Genomic DNA, 22,904 nt, shown 5'->3' with positions numbered 1-22,904 from the left:
TTTTACACTTAAAATCTACTTGTAAGGAAACAATAAGCATTTTTTATTTAGATGAAAAAAAGAAGCAGGATTTGGTTTCTATGTATGCTATTGTACTTCTTGTATAAAATAGCCAAATGGCCTTTCCTTTACAGACAATGTGGTTTGCTATGTGACTTCTACTCCTATTAATCCATTTGAAGTGAAAATACTTCACAACCTACTGCTTGTGTTCATTCTATTGAAGTAAATGCAGCAGTCCAATATAATTTCACACGCCCCTGTAGCTAAGGAGGAAAGTGATATAAATGGTGTATTGCAAAGACCACTGTGTTACACTCTACTGTACTGAACGTTTCATCTTTACTTTTTCAACACATCATTTCAAAATGTGTCTGAAGGTTTCCATGCTGAGGAATAGTCAAGGTAGTTCAAAGGGGAATCCACATAACAAAAATACGCCTCTAGCATTTGTAAAATTATTAGCATAATGAATTTCCTGTTATGCTTTTCTCAAAGAATTAACAGCACATGAAATACCAGAATGATTTACATATTTTGGCCACTATGTGTTGCAATGGAACAAACTTTTTGTAGTCTTCCAAATAGGTCATAAAACATAAATTGTGAATGTTGATTTTTATGGCAGAAGTTAAGGAAGTTACCACAGTGAAGTCAGACTTACATGGGAAACACGGAGAACTCACTGTCATTTCAAGCATTTGCTAGATACCTTTGAAGTCCTTCATGTGGCAGAGAACTTTAAACCTTCGAAAAATCGAAAGAGAGATTCTGGTTTCCTTATTGACCAGTTCCTTACTTGCCCTGGTCCCTGTTTGATTCTTCTACAAAATCCAGAGGGTGATATGCTCCTATGAACCTAGAACTCCATCCTTTTCAGCTCCTAACAATCTGCCTTTTACTCCACAATTAGCCAAGACTGCTCTGAATAAACTAAAAACTGTCCTTAATGACCACTGCCGTATCTTCATTCTCCTTCTGAAACATGTGCTTATGCCCTTATTTGTGCCGTGTCTTGTTTGGGCTTCTGGGATATTTGCATGATTTTATTCGTGTTCTCTGATTACTCCCTTGGGCATGGCTCTAAGTATATGACATCCCTTTGTGTATGACATTGTCTTTGTTAGCCTGCCATCTTTTATCTACTGACTCTCCAGATGTCTTTGATCGTTCTCTGTGCCTGCCAATTTTTATTATCATGATGATTACTGTTTTGTTTTGGAGTAGTACTAATGTGACAATTTGCACAAACCAAAGAGAAAGTCTTTCTCCTCAAGAATTTGTAGTACAAGCAATTCATTACTTCCTCCCTGAAAAACAGAGAAAAACATACTTCACACTCCTAGTCTTCTATTTTATCAATATTTTTTTCCTGTAAAAGGAAATCTTCATATTTGTTAATTGACAAAAACCATGATCTAATGAAGATCCACAGTGGTCCTGGATAACAGACTAGTTTCTATTTTGCTTACAGTTGGTTCCAATACATTATTGATCTGTGGTTCCATTACATTAACACTATTACAGCATAAGGGCTGTAGAGTTTCTTTAATTGATCGCATACCAAATCGGCTAACTGATCTTTCCCAGTCACTATAACTGTTGGCATAAAGATCCTGTCCCTTTTCCATGTTCTTTTGGCACAGGCTGAATTGAGGATACTCTTGGGAAATGGGAATGAGGAGAGGCATCCACCCTGTTTTTGCCAGGGTGCTTTTAAGAAATGCACAAAGGTAGCGTAAAACTACTTCTGAACACCTACCTCTGACCGCCTCTTGCATGCATATTCTCTTAAATTTTGAAACTAATAGTAGGTGTGTGTATTTGTATTTGTGGGATCCTGAAGAAGAGAAACTGAAAAAAGATGTGACGAGAGAGAAAAATGAAACTTGCAGGCGTTCTTCTGCATTGCACTGTAATTAAGACCTTATTCTTTCTACTTTTAAACTGTGACAGCTGTATTTTTAAATAAACTTTCCTTTCTGTATGAATTGATAAAGTAGTTTCAGATAGATGAAGATTGTGCTCAGGATGCCTGGCTGGGTTTGGCTTTGTTTGGAGGCTAGGCTATCAGTTCTTGGCCATGTCAAGAAGCATAGGTGTAGGGGTAAGATATCTATACATGCTTTGCACATGTATGTAGATAGTGGTTTGCTACCATCTCCATAGACGACATTTTCTTGCCATTTTTATTATTTGTTTTATCTCATCGGAACATTTCTGGGATATTTAATATAATATTTCACTTCAGGGGTTATACTGTCCTCTCCTTCAAAATTCTTGCTTTCTACAGTACTATAAAGAGAGAAATGCCCTTTAGCTCGATAATTTTGCTGCTTCTCTGTTTCAAGATTCCTTTGAGGCATCAGTATCATTATTTAAGAATTCATTGAATAAAACGTCATGGTCTTCTGGGCACATAATGGCCTCTCTTAATTTATTACTAACGAGGTCAAGGAAATCCTGTCAAGGCTGCAGTGAAATTTATGGCTCATGCTTTGAATGCCATCTAGTGGTGTAACGATTTATGCAGCGCCAGCGGTACTGAAGGGTAAGTGAGCAATTTCTCATCCTACTACCCCTGTGATCCATAACCACGAGGCAGGAATACCTGTGATGAACTCAAACAAATACCGTGAGATGGATTGTTATATTAGTGAAAGAAGACTAAATGGCCTTGGGACAACTAGGAGTAAAGCTGAGCCTGACTGTTCTTTATTCAGTTCTTACAAGTATTCAACAGTCTCTGCAGGAATAGTAATGGTTAGTAGATTTGCCACAATGGTTTGCCGAAACCATTACACAGCCAATTTTCTCTTCTCCCTGTGCTTTACAGTGCACATACAATATCCATCTTTCTCATTAATCTGCAAAATGTAATAGTTCACAGAAATTGGAACGAATTGGCAACATCTTCATGGTTTATTTACAATGGGCAAACATGTACATTTGATTTGCACAGCTGCAAAAGGCAGATTGTTCTTCTCAATCTTTTGCACTGGCTATCAAGATTGGTTATCAGGACAAACCAGAGTATGGCATCTTTGGGACTGCTAGTGTTTGCTGCCTTGATCCTTCTGTCCTACAAATGAGTGAAACCCAATCCATAGAAAGGGAGTGCAGTCCTAACCCCTCTTCAGCTGCTCCAAGCTGTGCTGGCTAAAAGCAATTGCCCACGTGTGAAGAACGATTGCCTGACTTCAGCAAAGGCTGCTGAACTTGTAGGGCACAGACTCCACGCCATGCACAGCTTTCTAACTAGCAAGCAGAGCAGAGATTTCTAGCTAGCAAGCAGGACAGAGATTTCCAGCCTCTCTTGGAGCTCTGCTCTGGCCTGTCTTCCTACCCTGATCCTTATCTCAGGTCTAAGCTCCTGTTCCTGCTCTTGTTTCTTGCCCCTGTTCTCCCATTTACTGTCACTGACTGGCCTGCTCAATCTTGCTCAGATCTTGGCCCAGGTACCAAAATATCTTACATTGGGTCCTGGGCTGTGTGCTTTTGACTGTTTCTGGCCTCAGTCTGACCTGAACACGATGTTTCTTTTCTATATCTGTTGGCTTGTTCACTAATGTAGTGATGTGTGCAGGTTGTCCTGGTTTCGGCTGGGATAGAGTTAATTTTCTTCCTAGCAGCAGGCATAGTGCTGTGTTTTGGATTTAGTAGGAGAAGAATGTTGATAACATGCTGATGTTTTTTAGTTGTTGCTGAGTACTGCTTATGCTAGTCAAGGACTTTTTCAGCTTCCCATGCTCTGCCAGGCGCACAAGAAACTGGGAGGGGGCACAGCCAGAAGAGTTGATCCAAACTGACCAAAGGGCTATTCCATACCATATGACGTCATGCTCAGTATATAAACTGGGGGGGGTTGGCCGGGGAGCAGCGACCGCTGCTCGGGAACTGTCTGGGTATCGGTCGGTGGGTGGTGAGCAATTGCATTGTGCATCACTTGCTTCGTGTATCATTATTATTATTATCATTATGATACTGTTACTATTAGCATTACTATTTTACTTTATTTCAATTATTAAACTGTTCTTCTTTCAACCCAGGAGTGTTTCTCACTCTTACTCCTCCGATTCTCTCCCCCATCCCATCAGGGTAGGGGGAGTGAGCGAGCGGCTGCGTGGTGCTTAGTTGCTGGCTGGGGCTAAACCACGACAAGGTTTTTCTGCTGTAGAGGAAGTGCAGAAGTTGACAAATGTTGGCATCATTACACAGCTACTGTGACACAGGTGATGACCTAGTCTTTCCCTAGCGCTTCTCTGAGCTTTTGTCCTTTAATATTGAGTTATCCTCTCCTTCTACCTTCTATATATAATGAAGGATGGGGATTGCTTTATCCCTACTAGCCATTTACTATGTAATTCTATGAAGTAATTAACAGAATTTTAAAATAGAATGGGAATTCTGTCATGTTCTGGGCTTCTGAAAGAGAATGACAATGAAAACTAGTACACACCTAAACTTCAATGTGAAAGACATGATTTTACTTCGAACATTTTAACCAGCTTTACTTTGACTAGATCAAATATAAAGGATGAGCTTACAGTCCATGGATATTTAGTTTTTGAGCAAGGCTTTGTCTTCATGAGAGAAGTCTTTCAATGACAGATTTAAATAGAACAGAACAGAATAGAATAGAATATTTCAGTTGGAGGGGACCTACGATGATCATCTAGTCCAGCTGTCTGACCACTTCAGGCTGTTCAAAAGTTAAAGCATGTCATGAAGGGCATTGTCCAAATGCCTCTTAAACACTGACAGGCGTGCAGCATTGACCGCTTCTCTAGGAAGCCTGTTCCAGTGTTTGACCACCCTCTTGGTAAAGAAATGCTACTTAATGTCTGAAACAGCTTTGAGCCATTCCCGTGCTTCCTGTCACTGGATCCCAGGCAGAAGAGATCAGCACCTCCCCCTCTATTTCCCCTCCTCAGGAAGCTGTAGAGAGCAATGAGGTCACCCCTCAGCCTCCTTTTCTCCAAACTAGACAAACCCAATGTCCTCAGCCGCTACTCACAGACCTTCCATGAGCTTTGTTGCCCTCCTCTGGATGCATTCAAGGACCTTAACATCCTTCTTAAATGAAGGGGCCCAGAACTGCACACAACACTCCAGGTGAGGCCGCACCAACACTGAATACAGCGGGATGATCACCTCTTTTGACCGTCTGGCTATGCTGTGTTTGATGCTCCCCAGGATGCGGTTTGCGCTCTTGGCTGCCAGGGCACACCGCTGACTCATGTTGAGCCTGCTGTCAACCAGCACCCCCAGACCCCTTTCTGCAGGGCTGCTCTCCAGCCACTCCTCTCCTGATTTATACTTTTATCCAGTGTTACTCCATCCCAAGTGCAGAATCCAGCATTGGGACTTGTTAAATTTCATGTCATTAATGATTGCCCAGTGCTCCAATCTATCTAGATTCCTCTGCAAGGCACCTTGTCCCTCAAGAGAGTCAACATAACCTTCCCCAAAAATGATTCCGTGAATTGCTTTGGTAGTACTTCTTTTTTTCTGACATTAAACCTCTTTTCCTGTCTGTGATCTATCTACCAAAATCTTATGGGACCAAAATCAGAGACTACACTAAGGGTAGAGCATCTTACAGATTCTAACTGATCCAAATCTTATATCCTTGTTCAAAAATGCTACCTTATTTCAAGTATACCATAGAAATCCATATGTAGCACATAAACTCATGTGTAACACATAAATCAGCTGGATGAATTAGATCTATTCTAAGTATTTCAAGGTTGCTTACCTTTATTTATGGACCTACTGGTAAGAGTCTAGTGAAGGGCCACCAAGATGATGAAGGGACTGGAGCATCTCTCCTGTGAGGAAAGGCTGAGAGAGCTGGGACTGTTCAGCCTGGAGAAGAGAAGGCTCGGGGGGATCTGATGTGAGCAGCCATAAGGGCAGCCTGGTGAGAAAGGGAAAATTACTGAACAAAAGAAAATGCCGGCCAGCCTGGCAGCTGTGAGCCTGGGAACTAGGCCTTAGAACCAGAAACATCTTTGAAAAGTGCAGCTGGCCTCTTTGAAGTACAGCTGGAGTAGCTAGAAACCAGAGACATCCTGAGATACTATCGATAAGTGCAAAAACCCAAAGAAACTGTAACAGCAACATTTTGTCTGAAAAAGTGGAAACAGTCTGGGAAAATAAAACTGGTCTGAAAGAACAGAAAACAGCATCATTTATTGGCTGTTTAAGGTGAAAAATTAAAATTAACAGCATCTATTGGCTACTTGGAGGGGTAATCTCCTATGCCCTCTTATGTCTCTATCATATAAAAAGGACTTAATCTTTTTCCAGAATGCAGCCTCTCTCTCTGAGAAGCAGCATCCTGTGCTGCATGTACTTTTCCTTTTCTAAAGAGGTTGAATTCCTCACAAACTTTCTACGAGGTCTTGGACTCCCACTGGGTGCATCTGGCTGACTCCAGACTCTGTGACGCAGATCATCTTTGAAGTGGGACTCTGCCTCTTTATCTTACTCCTTTGGGCCCAGTTTGGGGTCGGTTTGGTTTGTCCTCCCACCTCTGGAATGGCTGGGTGCCCCCTGGGATCAGTTTGTCCTCCTCTTTGGGACAGTTTGGCCCCTTCCAAAATCTGTCTAATTCACTTGATACTGTTACTATATATACATATAAGTTATCTATCATAATTATATCTGCTGCTATATTGTTGATAAGCTGTTTCACTAATGATAGATTTGTAGTAACCTGTAACAGTATATACCTACTTGGCTATTGTTGTTATTGGTTGTTGCTATACAATTGGTTTGCTGCTATTATTAACTGCTGCCATACTATTGATTGATACTATATTATTGATTGCTGATAGTAATTTATAATAGCTTCATATATATATATATTTTCTTCTTAATCATAGGCATACTTGCTGGTGGTGACTTTTATTTTAATTTGTGGTAATCTGTAATAAGGTAGAAAAATGTAGAGGATAAAAGCCTCTGTGTCCTTGTGCATTATGGAATCCTACAAACCCATGTTTGTGATATCTACACAGCCACAGGCTGTGTAACTCTTCAGGTTGTGACAGGATCTTATCAATGTATATGAGGAAGGGTGCAAAGAGGACGGAGCCAGACTCTTCTCAGCGGTGGCCAGTGCCAGGACTGGAGACAATGGGCACTCACTGAAACACAGAAGGTTCCCTCTGAACATCAGGAAAAACCTTTTCCCTGTGAAGGTGACTGAGCATGGGCACAGGCTGCCTGGGGAGGTGGTGGAGTCTCCATCCTTAGAGATATTCAAAAGTCATGTGGACATGGTCCTGGGCACCCAGCTTTAGGTGGCCCTGCTTGAGCAGGGGGTTGGACCAGATTACATCCAGAGGACCCTGCCAAACTCAACTCTTCTGTCTTTCTGTGACTGTGTGATATTTGACTTAATTATGAAAAATTTTTCTTTTCCCCAAATAGTTATTTTTCTTCAGTATCAAAAGCTGAAGGCAACAGACTTGTTTGTGGTAGCAGAACAGAATGAGTGAAATTATATGAAACTCACCAGTTTGCTTTAGTGTTTGAGCTTAGTCAGGAGCATATACAAAACCAGGACAAATTACTGGGAAACTTAATCTAGAAAAAATCATATTTTCAGTGACACAATATGGTGTTAACATGACAAGCAAAGGAAAAACCTCTTTCTATACCAGATTTTTATCTTGGTAATGTCCCTTTAGTTGGGAGGGTGGAGGGAAACATTGGCTCCTTGTCAGTTGCTTTTGGCAAGTAACTCAGCTGTGACAGATCATCTTGACTTCAACCTGACATTTGGCTGCAATGACCAATATTAATCAACTTCAAAATAATGCCTCTTTGTCTACCACAAAACAAATAGTGCCAGTAGTTGGTCCTATCACTTGTCTGACTAGTTTTTCTTGTAAGGATTGTCAGCAAACCCTGAATAAAATTCATTGAACTGGGTGTGCATGGAAAACTTAATAGACTTCATCTCATAATTTAACAGGTGACCCTCCTCTCCACAGCTGTCTGATAAGTCTAGGCATTAAATATCAGCTTGTGTGTTTATTTGGAGGCATATTCCAGCTTTCATGGAAAAGGAGGAAAATACATAATTCCTTGTTGTTTTCTAATGGCATAAAGTGTGGTGGCATACTCTTTATTTTTATTATAATGGTATAGTTGAGTACTATATAAGAACTGGGAGCAAGTTGTGGGGTGTCAGAAGGCTTCATTAGACATGCTATAAATGCTATTAGGAAGCTATTTTTGTGAAATCTGCTTCCAGAATTACTAATATAGTTTACTGGCATTTACTATTCAGTCATCTTCTGCACCTCTGACTTTGGTGTTGTCTTTGGATTTCTTTCAAGGTGTTTTTTGCAAGAAATTTTGTTACCATGAATCTTCATGAATATTTGTATAATAGGGTTTTGGTGGCACAATGTACCTGATAATCCAGTGGTGTTTGCATTCTTTCTGGTTTTGTTAATTTTATGCACCCATATTTTGGTGTATCTAGAAACAAAAGCATAGGAAAACACATTGGTATTATCATGCCCAGAAACAAGACTTTGGTTTTCATTGTAGATGTACAGCTTAACTGCTATGGAGTGACAAATGGCCTGTTCTTCTGCAAAGAGGAGTAGCAGCATAATAAATTAGGACCATGTGATTCATTGTATGAAGGTCACACTCCTTATACCTTAGTACAAAGTAGTTATCCGAAGGCTGTCTTTAAATGATCCATTTGGAAGTGATTAGACAGGAGCCACAGTCATCTGCCTGTTTTTCTGTTATCAGGGGGCATGCAGAGCTTTGCTGTGGGCTTTACTCCTCTCATGGTCCTATCAAACCAATGTCATTGCCAGGAGCAAACAAACAAACAAACAAATGCCCAATTCTTAAGCAAAAATGTTTAATTGAGAATGTGAGTCCTATGGCACAGGAAAATAGATGGGTATGAGTTGTATTTGCAGAAGTCTGAGATCCATGAGAAGAACAGGCATGGCCTTACTCCCAAGTGGTTTCTTGCAACAGCATCAACAAAGCTCTTAAATATGCTGCTTTGTTGTTGGCTAGGCTGACTCAATTCACATGTTCTACCCTCACACTGCAGTCTAATTAATGTCATAGAAGATAATTTCCAGACACTTAGGGCACAAATTATATAATGTATATAAATTACATACATCTTGTGCTCTGCTGATTGTCTTAATTCCTGTTGACTTCTCTGGAGGAGAACTGGGTTGATCCCAAATTCCTAGATTATACACAACAAAGCAGGAACACATTATTCTGTCTTTGAGTAAGATGACAAATTAAAATGTTTGATTTCTCATTTTTATTGTACAGACACAGATTGGTTCACACACAATCTCCCTACCACTTCTTCCATGTTGAAGGAAGTAAAATTCAAGGCTGAATTCCAGATTTATAAACATGCTCTCCTCAGGGAAAAGTCCCGCTGATGTTATCCCTGTGGGCCTGGGGGCCTAGGAATCTAAATACTGTCACAGGGCACACATAGAATTTTTTTACTATTACTTTTTTTACATGAAAACCAAAGTAAAACTAAAAATAATGGAACAACAAAGATTAAGAATGAATCTCAGCATTCTGAGTTTTAACTATATCTGGTTTTGATAATCTGAGATTTGAAATCTGCCCTTTTTTAAACATGGTTTAGTATATTCATCCTTCTAATGTTCTGGGCCTGTTAACATGACACTTATACTCTCTTCAGAAGTCATGAGTTACCATGTTCACTAATATCTTAATGATAGGCATTTTTTTTTATGGAGGAGATGAGAAGAAATGGCATGTCAAAAGGCAAAACCCAACTTGTTTACATGTAAGAGATTGGCATTTGAGATGCAATTCCTACTCTTCCACTGACTCAGCATAACTCCCTTGTGAAATTACTGTCTATACCTCAGTTTTCTTGGCTACAGAAAAAACATAGTAACTATTGTCCATCTCACTTGCTCCTCTTCATGAGGATCAATCAGTTATTTTTATGTTTTTGCAGTGCTTTGAAATACTAAATTTTATGTTTTATATTCCCTTAATGATTTTTCTTAACAATGTTTGTTATTGTTATTGTTAAAAGTAGATGTTAGAGTTTCCTATCACAGAGGATCAGGAATTAATCTCCTTTGATTTAGTATTATAATGGGAAATAACGGATATTAAAGGAAAAAGAAACTTGAAGGCAAATTAGTGTGCAGTAGATGCTGGTTCTGGAGACAGTGGTAACCAATGCTGGATGTCAGAAGAAAATGGTCTGGTGGGAAATTCATCCTGTGAAGAAAACTGGTTTCATGGGCCATGGCTCAAGGACTTTGCCACGTAAATCAATCAGTTAATGACTCTTCTAACCATTCACACAAGTTGCTGGAGAGGGAAGAAGAGCAATAGGTACCTTGCTACTCCTAGCACCTTTTCTGTCAACTGGTTAGCAACACAGCAGAAAAAGGGGAGTCTCTTTTCTAAGTGACATATGAAAACCCAAAACTTGTGATTCTCTTTCTATGCTACTGATGAATGAATAGCCCCAAAAGACTGCTGAGAAAGAACACCCTTCATTCAGGAATCATATTTGTTTGCAAGTAATTTTTATGTGCCCAGTTTAGACAAAGCAATGTGTGGGAGAGTGACCTGGAACAATAAGTCCCACCCCAAGGTGGCATAGTTAGCAAAACGCACTTTCACTGAAGCTGCCTTACTAGGAGGGAGTAGCGTAGGAATAGAAATGACCATTGTTCCTAATCCACTGCTGTTCTGCTTCTGACACTGTCATAACATACCCTCTGCAAACTAAGTAACTACTGTCCTAACTGTAGTAAGGTATTGAGCACATGCTGCTGTTCAGAAGACTGAGTAATGAAATATCAGGAGGTATAACAGCAGTTCATGCAAGATCAGCTGCAGGCATTACAAACAGCTTTAGATGTTATGAACCAATTCCACAGACAAAGAACAAGCAGCTTCTCTGGCCATGAGTTTAAACCCTAACTCGTTAGTCTTGGACCTGATGACTGGCTGTCTGCTTATTTAAAAGCAACCTTCACAGGATGGATTGTGGTGTTAGGCTGGCTTCAAGAATCATGTCTTCTGGCTACTCTCCTCTAGATGGTAGTGGCCTTGCCAATGCATCCAGCCCTTGATGAAGAGGAAAACCAAAATGATTCTTCATTAAAGCAAGCTTTTCTGAGCAAGCTGATACCATGGAGGGACATCCTGGAAAAAATCTTGCATGGAGAAACTTTTCTAAGTGTTGTTCCCAATAAGGTGGAGATCCTGACTAACCAGCAATCAAACTCTTGACAAGGTTAATAATTTAGTTATAACTGAATAGCTTCTCAGTATTCTTTTACCAGGCAGGTCTGTGTCTCTGCCTCTGACGTAATATACAGGATAACCCCAGAAATACTCTGCAGATTGTGGCTAACTCTGTAGGAGTTTGAATAATCTCAAAACCCAGCAACTGTTCAGTTGCTTGGATTTCCTCCACGAACTGAAAGCTCACGCTTTTGTAGAAGGTAAAATGAAAGCTCATACTGCTAGTGAATTTTCTTTGTGATTATGGCCGAATTATTAATCCTGTATGAAGCTTGTCTAAAGGGCATCGGGCATACCTGTGCTGAGGAAGCTTGTGAAGTGAATACTCTGTGGTCGGAGAACCCCAGTACGCTCAAACACTCATGCAAACTAACATGGTGCCTGATTTAGTGGCTGTCTTGTGCATATTTATACAGATGCAAACAATATTCTGCCTTGATGGCTGTCATTTACTTGTGTGGGAGTATAAAGCTGTGTAGTCTCCATCCTTGGAGGTTTTAAAAGCTGGGCTGAATAGTGTCCTGAGGCAACCTTGTCTGGCCTCATAGCTGATTGTGCTTTGAGCAGAAGTTTGACCTAGAAACCTCCTGAGACCCCTTCCAAGCTTATCCTTTGATACCACGATCTTAAGGTTTCACTTTGACATGAGCTGAATTATCAGTCCTGTGGTGGGTCAACCTTGACTGATTGCCAGATGCCCACCCAGCTGCCCTTTCACTCCCCCTCCTCAACTGGACAGGGGCAGAAAATAAGAAAAGCTTGTAGGTCAAGATAAGAACAGGGAGATCTCTTACCAGTTACGGTCATGGGCAAAACAGACTTGACTTGGGGAAAATAGATTTAATTCATTGCCAATTAAAGTAGACTAGGTTGGTGGGAAACAAAGACAAAACCTAAAAGACCTCCCCCACTTCTTGCCAGACTCAGCTCCTCTCCTTCACTCCCAATTCTTCTACCTCCTTCTCTCCACAGTCTCCAGCAGTGCAGGGGGATGAGGAATGGGGGCTGGGGTCATAACAGCTCCTCTCTGCTGCTTCTTCTTCCTCACACTTTTCCCCTGCTCCAGAGTGGGGTCCCTCCAATGGGATGCAGTTCTTCACAAACTGCTCCAGCGTGGCTCCTTTCCATGGGGTGCAGTCCTTCAGGAACAGACTGCTCCAGCATGGGTCCCCCATGGGGTCACAGGTCCTGCCAGAAAACCTGCTCCTGTGTGGGGTCCTCTCCATGGGCCACAGCTCCTCTGGAGTGGGCTCTCCATGGGCTGCAGCTTCCTTTGGGGCATCTCCACCTGCTGCAGAGTGGGGTCTTCCGTGGGCTACGGTGTTGATATCTGCACCGCCACGGTCCTCCATGGGGTGCAGGGCGACAACATGCCTCACCATGGTCTTCTCCATGGGCTGCAAGAGAATCTCTGCTCCAGCACCTGCAGACCTTCTCCTCCTCCTTCTTCACTGACCTTGGTGTCTGCAGGGCTGTTTCTCATATTTTTCTCAGTCCTCCCTCACAGCTGCTGTGCAGCGTTTTTTCCTTTTCTTAAATATGTTATTATGGAGTCACCACCATCTTGGCTGTGGGGGGTCAGCTGTGCCGTGCCATGGGTCTGTTGGAGCTGGCTGGAACTGCCTGTGTGTGGGGCAGAACCATCCTCTTCCCACAGAGGCCACCCCTGCAGCCCTCCCTGCCAGCACCTGGGCACCTGCACCCAGTACAAATTCTGCTCAACAGTATTCTAAACTTAGTTGCTCCAAGGCCAGGAGGATTACACAGGAAGCAACCAGAAGCAGGTGACCTTCTTAGATTTGTTTCTGAAATGGGACCCTGGTCCTGAAACTTCACGCTGATAGTAGGCTGAGTAGTGTCATACTTTCTTTCAAAGCTTTGAAGTAGTAGATGAAACAATCACTTTAGAAGACCCAATTATTATTCTGAAAAGGTAAAAATCGTTTCAACCAGCTCTCTGCCACTCCTTACACCTTTAAAAAAAAAATGAAGCATTTGTAATGATTGATATGCAGTCAATATTGCCGCCTTTGTTTTCTTTACACCTCTCTAAAAAGAGCAGTATAGATAAAAGAGTTTTACTTAGTTTTTAATGATCTATTAACTAATTTTTAATGGTACAGACAGAAGTACAACATAATTAGGCTTAAATTTTAATTGGTAAAACTAGTAACTTTATAGTCTGCGCAAACACATATCTATAAATATGCAAGGAATGATGTAGAACTTGGCTATAAGCATCAGTTGGCTTAACAGACTTTATGGTATAAATAAGCAACCATTCAAAATGGTATTTCAGGTATGCTGTTCTGGCAATGAAGTAAGATGCCAGGAATCCAGACCCTATCAAAACAGCATGAACATGATATAAAATGCACGCACAAGCAAATTAAGAATTCATTGTGGTCATTCAGTGCTAGCAGCAATGGAAACATTATCAGTGAACTTGGTATTATGAATATGGAAGACTATCAGGTAGTAAAGAATAAGCTTTTCTGTAGAAGTATTAGTAGGGAAGGAATGGCTTAATCTCATTAATCTTCTCTTCACAGATGCTGTGTACAGAGCTCTTACATCTTTGGCACGCTGCTATATCAATCCCTGGCAATCTGTGCTACTCTGTAATGTGGTGGGTTTGGAAACATGCATATATTAGAATAGTAATACGTTTTACATTTTGTGTTAGCTGAGGAACATTCCTACATTTGTGTCCTAGACAATATATGAATGTCCATGCTGTAGTCAATTTGTATATAACATATATACACACACACACACATATATATATATTGTGTGTGTATATATATATATACACACACATAGAGGTATACACTTTAACATTGAGATATTCAGGATCAGCTGCCAACATCTAATGTAGGACACATTCTTCTCCAAGACTGTGGCAAAATCCATTTTTATTTTCAAGACATAGAAACATATTTTGCTTCATCAGCAATTGCTTCATTTTGTAGATTCAGCTCAAAAAAAAAGCCTTGCAAATGTCAAAAAGACTTGCTGTTTAACCCACGTGGTTAGGAGGAGTTACAGTGAGACACATCATTAGCTCCCTGCCTGAAACACCAGAAGCACATGTCTAAAAATTGTGTTGCACCATGCAGCCAAGTAAGAAGCCAGGCGAGGAGGGCAGCCTGGGACTGAGGAGCACAGGAGGGCTGTGGAAGCAGATAATGGGGAGGAACACCCACGGCGCTTAGAGCACACTCCAGTTGCCTTCAAGGCAAAATGTTACATAGGAGGATAAGACCTGTGCAAGCAGCATTTACACTTCAATTCCATCAAAGCTGTTTACATTTTCATGACCCAGTCTGATCCTGTCTTTCTGTCCCTGTTTGACAGGCCCAGCTCCTACAGAAGCATCTGCTGCTTAGAGCATTTTCACTATACTTTCATTCTCTTTCTGTTTTTCAGTTCATATGCTTTTTTCCTGCACTTCTCTTCCTTTTGTTTCTGTCTTCTCTGAAGTGCCTCTCATTGTTTCTTTTGTTTTCCTAGCTTTCACCTCTGTATTGTATAGTTGCTTTGCAGTTGTTGTCATCCCAACAACAAACAGATCAGTTTGTTTCTCCTCCTCCCCTTTCCCTTTCCCTTTCCTTGTATTTTTCTCTCTCCTCCCCTATACTGGAAATCCAGCTTCTTTTCAGCCAGCTGCATGTTAGCATGACGAAATACCATGAACTCAAAAGTGGGGTGGCAAGAAGTTAGACTGTTAGCTATACAGAATGATGAGGAACAGTAAGTATTGCTGTACTCTTAAAGGCCATGTCAAACCTACACTATGACAGTATGAAATGCAGCAGTACCAGGAATTTAAAAATGCTGTGAATCTCTTATTTACCTCATCCAGTTTCTTAAATAACTTCAGGATCTGAGATATTTTTTTCTGAAGGCAAGGTGAGTTCTTTAATTTCTTTGGTTTATTAAGGGACTTCCTGTCCCATGCGGTTCTCATTTACATTTTTTTAATGTTTTAAGGAAAGAATCAAAGGCTATCAAATGATGCACACACAAACATGTCAGTCAGGTGTAACCACATTTACAAACTCCCAGAAAAGGGGCAAACTTTCCAGATCTTCCTGTTGTTCAGCCTGACTTCATACTTCCAGAAAATACTCTTTATCAGAGTGAGTTCCTGGGCTCTTCAGCAAGAAATGTTCCCCATGTTCAAGGGTATGTGATAGAAAGGAAATCAATTAGGTGGTTTAGTGGTCCAGTCTGACTTCAAACTGGAGCAATCCCTCTGCAGGCTCAGCATCACTCAGATTCAGTGACTGGTGTAGAAGCTTGAGGGAATCCTTCCCATCCTTGGACTACAGAAAAGAAACTTGAAAGGAAGTCACAGCAGGCTGCATGTGACATGCTTCAGTCTGTATTTCCACTTATCAAGTATCTGACTCTATAATATATATGACAAGCTGTTCATTTCCTTGATTGGTTGCAGGGAGCTGCTGAAAACTTTTTGCTTGTAAAATCAACATGGATAAGTGTAGTCACTGAAGAAAAGACTTATTTCTTCCAATTACCTACAGCACCCCATCACTATCCCATCTCATCATAGCTCACAACAGGTGATGTTCTCCAGACAATGACTGTATTTTCTGCATTCAAGCTACAGCTAAAGAGGACTGCTTTTCCAGGAAGGGCAATCCATCATACAAACTGCATTAGAAAATCTCTAGATTTTCAGCTTATCTAAAACTTGAAATCTTACTACATGCTACAGCTGATATTACTTTAGCATAGATCTCACAATATTAGAAATCAAGTTAGCTATATGAGAACAGCAGCTTTAATCTAGAAACCGTATTTAAGGTTGGCATTGAAGATTGCAATCGTGAATGTGGCTGTAATATCCAGACATCAGAATACAAACAGAATAAAGATATAATACCTGTAAAAAAAATTTGAACCTCACTTTTTTAAAAATTAAGGTTCACAGCTATGTTTATAACAGTAGGCAGTAGTTTCGTCTATCAGAGCTTCCTACTGATGGCTTGTCTACATAAACACTACCTTTCCTTTATGGGTGGGAGACACTCCCTGTTAACTTGGTCATCTTAATTGGCATCTGTGTCACTTTAACTAGGTCTTGACTGGTTGCTTCCCTGAACAGGGCTTCTGGCTGGGGGAATCCTCTCAGCCTGTTTGGCTTGCCTAAATCATTGCTTAGGTTTAGTGTGTCCCTGGGTTTATTTCCATGGCATGTAGAGGTCCAATGACCCTCTGGGAAACAGAACTGAGTATCTCTTGGCAATGATGCCCCTCAAAACTTGCATTCAGAAAGTGGGGGAGAGGGAAGGAAGCGATAATAGTTACAGACAAGCATGGGTTCTGTTGTGTTTGAACAGTGTGGGGCTCAAACAACAGCAGACTGACTGATTACCTGAGTCCCTTGTAATTTTCAGCATGGCCAGACTATCTTTGGCCAGCCTATCTTCGGGATAAAAAATGCTTCACTGAGTGTATTTAAAACAACTGTCCTTTACAAGAATGATTATCAGAGTGTATCAAGTGCCTTGAAACAGGCATAGTGCCAGCTCCCTGGGCATGAAAGTTTTGGCACATCATTGCTCATTGTCTTACCCCAAAGATATACTTTTGGAGCTCCTCTAATGTGGTAGGAAAGAGTGCAGTAGTTTGGAGACAATGATCTTCTCTTTTCTGTGCTTGAGCATGGGTTTACTCAGTCCTGTTTTACTAAGAAAGGTGACAGTTTATCCATTAGGTAGTACTTGAAAAACATATGCTTTTCTCCACAAGAAGCTCACCTCCTAAATGTCCACAGATCTTCACAGCCTCTATTTTTCTACTGATTGGGGTCACAACGTACCAATCTAAATTGTCAGAGCATGACTTAAAGTCCTGGAGAGAATGTTTTTTTTTTTTTTCCTCTTGGTAAGTTAGATTGTTACGTCTTGCCACCCAATTATCTTTACTATTAAAACATATTTAAGTTCTGCCGAGGAAGCTGAGCATAAGCAAAATAAAACAGGATCATCTGGTTCTTCTTTGCATAGGGGTAACTTGTCAAAGTCTTGACAGAGACTCTAAAACCACATCACACACAGAATTAGGTTCAATAAACAGTAGCTAAAGACAGAAATTTTTCTTGCTTTGATAGAAGCATACAGATTTTGCAGTTTCTCATTTTAGCTCTATCTTTTACAATAAATGTCCTGAAAGCTTTATTTTATATTTTTGGGTGGAAGAAGTATATTTAATGCCACGTTTTCTTTATTAAAAAAATCAGAAAGTGAGAGATGCTTATGATTTCCTTAATTATTAAGTGTGTGTTTGCAGTCCTGCTATCTTCTAGGGTCTTATTAAGCAAAAAAAAAAAGAACAATGGATTTTTACTTAGTGCCATATCAATTCAGAGGTCCTCGAGGTGTTTATTGCTATAAAAGTACTAATAAATTTAGTCAGCTGTTCAAGTGTAGTTTGAAGTCTTTTGGTTTTGGAGTTTTTTTTGTTTGGTTTGGGTTTTGGTATCGGTCGTCCCCCTCCCCCCCATTATCACTGCATTATAGATCTGAATATTGGCCTTAATGTAACATTTCTCATATTTAAGTGGCCTTGACTGGCATGTCTTACTTTAAAGGCTCTCTAAGTGTATTGTGTACAGTATAATGTCAAGTCACTACATTTTTGCAGGAAATACAAAATTGATCAATATACGAATAAATTTATTATTTCAATGTTTTTGACCATGGCTTGTTACTGTGCAGTGGATGCATATGTGTGTGACGTGTAGTAGTAACACAGAGTCTGGAAAAATCATGAGATGATAGCATCCATGAGTGTGTTTTAAGTAAAACCTTCATTAGTGAAGAGAGAAATCTGAATTCACGTGCATTTGCAACAGACTTCAGCCTCTGAATGCTGTAAAATACTATGTGGAAATGATTCTTGTTCCATTGCCTGCTTTGGTCCTCTTTTTGGGTGGAAGAGACACAAATAAGTGTCCTCTCAAAAGGATGTTGAACATGTGGAGAACCTCTCTGGAAGGACTGCAGACACCTGGGGGCAGTGATGTATGGGCAGGTGGGCACATGTCGAACCAGAGCAGCGCAGTGCTGCTGCAGAAGTTGTACCTTGTTTTTCCTGTAAACACCCAGATCCTACCGGACAGTAATGGTTGAACAGCACTTTTGGTAGGTATGTCTTTAATGGAAGATGCATTCAGGGTGGTACATTTAGCCCAGACAGTATGTGCAGTTGCTTTCTGTTTTCATTTTAAATTTCTTGCATTAGACCTCAGTGCTTTTCGCTGGTCACTGTGTGAGCCAGGAAGCTGAGTCCAGGAGACTTGTCTTTACATGAGGAGGAAAATGAAGAGGTTGCTCTGTGTCTTGCTTTAACTTTTCACTCGTCCCCCGGAAGCCCACATGGGTAAGATATAGGAATTGCAGCTCTACAGAGCAGTAAATAACAGTGATAGGTAAGTGTTAGTGATATTGGCTAAACCAGGTCATCATGCCTCTTAGTACATGTTCAACTACTGGCAGCAAACATTGGTGAGTAAATCTGTGTAAAAATTAGTGAGAAACCAGATATGCTAACCTGTTTCTTTTGGACGGTTTGTCTCATTGCTGGTATGTTAGAATACGGATGTAGGTCACTTTATGTATAGAAGTCCTTGTGGTACCCCATGTCTTGTTTATATGGCCACATTGAAAATACTTGATTACAGGTAAAACTGCTCATTTTAATGAAGGTGTACCGGATCATAGCGGCTGCAGTGAATTGCGCTGGGTACCTCATCAAACAGGCAATGGACAAAAATGCCTTTATGCCCTGGTCCTGTACTTACATGCCTGAGTTAAACATGTCCATAAGTGTTTGTGTGATGAGAGCTTATGTCAGCAAGTTTTCCTTTGCGGTGCTTGACCTGTGTTTTTTCTTGTAGACAGAAGTAAAAAGGAGCTCAGTTTCCTAATGGATTCGGAGAACAGCTGACTATGGTATGTTTCTCACAAGTTGTGAGCTGGCCTGATACTTGAAATACTGAGGCAGGGCTGGTCTTACATAGTATGGAGCTCCAAGCAAAGCTTGGGCCCTATGTTTTTGCCCCTATAAATAATAGCTGTTCTGCTTTCCTGAGCTCCTCAGGGCTCATACTCGTTCCTAGTAGAGATCTCATCCCCTCTTCCTCTGGTCCCCTGGCTAACTTTCTCACTTCTTCAGTCCAGGACGCCCTCCCAGGTTTTTACTTCAAATAGTAGGTTCTGGTACTGCTGTTGAATCAGTGGCTAGCTATTGGCAGTAGCTGGTTAGGAGATAAGTTTGTATGTTAATGGCTCTGTGCTCCAAACACTGGCACCAGCTGAACATGAATGCATATTTTATATATTCCCTGTGGACCAATCAGCTAATGTGCAGGAGCGTGAAATGGACCTTCAAAAACAGAAGACATGAAATAGTTCACTTGGACTGCTTATAACCAAGACTAGTGTTGTTTTAAACTGCTCAGCTGTGGGATTGTGATATAGCTATATGAGCCATTTTAAAATTATAATTAAAGGTTTTAAAACAGGTTTTGAGTTCACTGAGCCCTCCCTGTCACTTGATTAATCAGTGATTTATACATATATAATAACCGACTTAGGGGGTAATTCATGTCATGAGGTGCATGATATATGGACCTAAATAGACTAAAAGAGAGGGAAAAAGGAACCATCTGTCCTCTAGAAAACCGTCCGCTGTCAGAAGGGTTCAAGAACCGTGTTTGAAAAATGTGTTTAGAAAAACAGAAATAAATTTATCTAAATTTCTTGTGCTGTCTGGATGACATTCTCATCAGGTATATATTGCCCAACAAACAAGGTTAGGAGCTTGAATTTTTAAGCTTTTGTAAGACTTCATATTCCATAAGTTGTTCAAAAGGCTGTATTTTTACGAACATATATAATGTCTTTTGTCCTGATTGTCACAGTGGTCATGGAACACTGTTTTTGCAGCTACTGGATAGATACAGAGATCCCAAGACCCCACTGCCCGAGTTTAAACACTACCTGCACCAAACAGGAAAATGGAAGTGATATTTCCTGGGAGTAGCAGGGTTTTGTTTAGGGCAGGGGTTTAAAAGCAGAGGTATCATTCTCTGTGTCACTTACCTACACACCTCCACAGGGTTTGTCAAGTGAGAAATCTCCTTGTGCCCTTCTCTTATGCAATGAGAGCAAGTTAACTATCGTAAGAAAAACATTTATGCATATTGTTAAATTTACACATGCAAACTTTGTATGTTCTTTGATAGGACGACTCAAGTATGCAAACTCAAGCAAATGCACAGGCACTTGCGTGATCAGGGCTTAACTTTCTGCCCGAGAGGGAAAAATCATAGAATAAAAATGTGTGCAGCAATTAAAACACAAAGGTGGACTGGTGTGTCCTCCAGAAACTACAGACAGCAACTGCAAGGGCAGCTGCAAGTTCTTTTATGTTCCACCTTTTCTTTGGTTTTCGGTTGGTGGGGTTTGTTTTTTTTTTTTTTTTTCTTTTTTTAAATACTACAGGGCTGTTGTTTTTCAAATTCAATATATCTGTAGCAAGCCCAGTATTTAACAGCACGCTGGAGAAAACATTTCCTGCCACGGCTACTTTTAAAGCCAGTCTCTCCTGGACCCTCACCGGTGTCTGCTGAAGCCCTTCCCCGCGACGTACGGAGGCAGAACTCGCTCCCCGACCTGCCGCCCTTCGGGGCTCCCCGCCGCCCCCGGCGGGACACCGCCCGCCCCCGCCGCCCCCCGAGGGCTCCGCGCTGCCGCGGCGTGCGGGGCCGGGCCGCCGGGAGGGGCAGCAGCCGGGGGGGCAGCCCGAGGGGGGCGGCCCGGCACCGGCACCGGCACCGGGGCCGCCGCCCCGCCCCACCGCCGGCGGAGCTGAGCCCCGGGAGAGGGCAGCGGGGGCCCGGCTGCGGCCCGGGGGTGCCGGGGGGGGCTCCCCGAGACGCGGCGCGGTGCCGCGGGCCGCTCTGCCTGCTGCGGCGGGGACGGGGCGGGCGGCGGAGGGCGGCCGAGCAGCCAGCCCCCGGGGGCGGCGGCGGCTCCTCGGGCGGGCAGGTGCCGGCCGCCCCCTCAGAGCCGCCCCGCTCCGCCGCCGCCCGCCCGGGGCCAGCCCTGCGCGGCGGCTGGGTGGCTGCCGGCGGCGCTGCCCCCCCCGTCCCTCCGCTCCCGCCGGGGGGAGCAGGCGAGCGGCTGCCGGCGCCCTCCCTGCATGGCCGCGGGCAGCCGGGGGACGCCAGCCCCGCGCCGCCGCCGCCGCCGCCGCCCCGCTCCGCTAGCGGGGTCCGCGGCCGGAGGTAACGCGCTCGCCGGGCGGGGACACCCCCGCCCCCCCCCGCCCCAAAACCCCCGCACCCCCGGCCGCGGCGGCGGGGAGCTCGGCTCCCCCGGCGCCCGCTCCTCCACACAAAGAGGAGGCGCGGAAACGTGCGCGGACGGGGCGGGGGACGGGGCGGGTGGGCGGCTCGGTACCTCCCCGGGGCGGCAGCGGCGGGGGAGCCGCCGTGACAGCCAGCCGCGGGCGAGGGCTGCGCCCTGGGCTCCTGCCTAAAAAGCCGCCGGTCTTTTCCCTCCCCCTTTCCCACAGGGAGCGCCCGGCACCCCCCGTCCAGGCTCTTCGGCGGGATGGCGGCGGAGGGCCGCCCCGTGGGGCTGGGCGCTGCGCCCTAGCAGCCGCCGGCCTCCAGCCGCTGCGGCGGGGCGCGGAGCCGGGCGCGGAGCCGGGCGCGGAGCCCGGCGCGGCCCAGCCCCGGCTGCGCCTCAGCCCCTCTCCGCCGCCGCTCGGGGCTCTCCCCGCCTCCCCGCCCCGTCGCCGGCCATCGCAGCAGGCATGGGCTGTTTCTGCGCGGTCCCGGAGGAATTCTACTGCGAAGTTTTGCTCCTGGACGAGTCCAAGCTGACCCTGACCAGCCAGCAGCAGGGCATCAAGGTAAGGGCGGCCGGCGGGGCTCCGTGCGAGCCCCCGGGGCCGGGCTCCGTGCGAGCCCCCGGGGCCGGGCTCCGTGCCCTGCGCTGCGGCTGCCCGGCGGCGTCTGCCTCCCCACCGCCCTTCGGTAACCGGGCAGGGAGCGGAGGCAGGAAAAAGGCTTTTCGGCATCCCGCGGCAGGCGAACAAATAATTTCGTAACTTTGGTTGCGGTCGACGCAAGGGACGGATGAATCAGGAAGACGCGTGCCGGTGGGGTAGACGTGGCTTTGGGGACTTTACTTCGAGACACTCATTTAAAAAAAATGAGCAGGTGCTGACCATTCCGGAGCGCTCGGGGCGTTTGGCATGAGTATTTTTCTGTACATACTAGTCCTGTCCCCCCCCCAAAAAAATGGCATGAATATTTTTCTGCACATGCTACCCCCCCAAAAAAAAAAAAAAAAAGAGAAAAAGAGGGCTGTGTCCCCGGGGTGCTGCCGCCCGTTTTGGGTCACTCCCCTCTCCCCCTGCCTTTGGCCGTGCTCCCTGTCAGGCGCTGCTCGCCTCCCCGGGGGAGAGGCCGCCGGCGGCGGGGCAGAGCCGTCGGCCCCTCCCGGCGCCGGGGGGGACGGGGCAGCCGCTCCCCA

At 43.7% G+C, this 22,904-nt stretch overlaps 1 protein-coding gene across 1 annotated transcript in view; it reads left to right on the top strand.

The window, feature by feature from the left end:
- Positions 1 to 22,179: 22,179 nt before the first annotated feature.
- EPB41L4A (erythrocyte membrane protein band 4.1 like 4A) overlaps positions 22,180 to 22,904 on the top strand; it is a 136,108-nt gene continuing 135,383 nt past the window's right edge. Inside the window, exon 1 of the mRNA XM_075726547.1 lies at positions 22,180 to 22,278. Coding sequence (XP_075582662.1) covers positions 22,180 to 22,278 — 99 coding nt within the window. The remainder of the gene's footprint in view (positions 22,279 to 22,904) is intronic.

The sequence above is a fragment of the Pelecanus crispus genome, chromosome Z (genome assembly GCF_030463565.1).
Source record: "Pelecanus crispus isolate bPelCri1 chromosome Z, bPelCri1.pri, whole genome shotgun sequence".
Lineage (NCBI taxonomy): Eukaryota > Metazoa > Chordata > Aves > Pelecaniformes > Pelecanidae > Pelecanus > Pelecanus crispus.
This window is presented reverse-complemented; position numbering and strand designations above follow the sequence as displayed.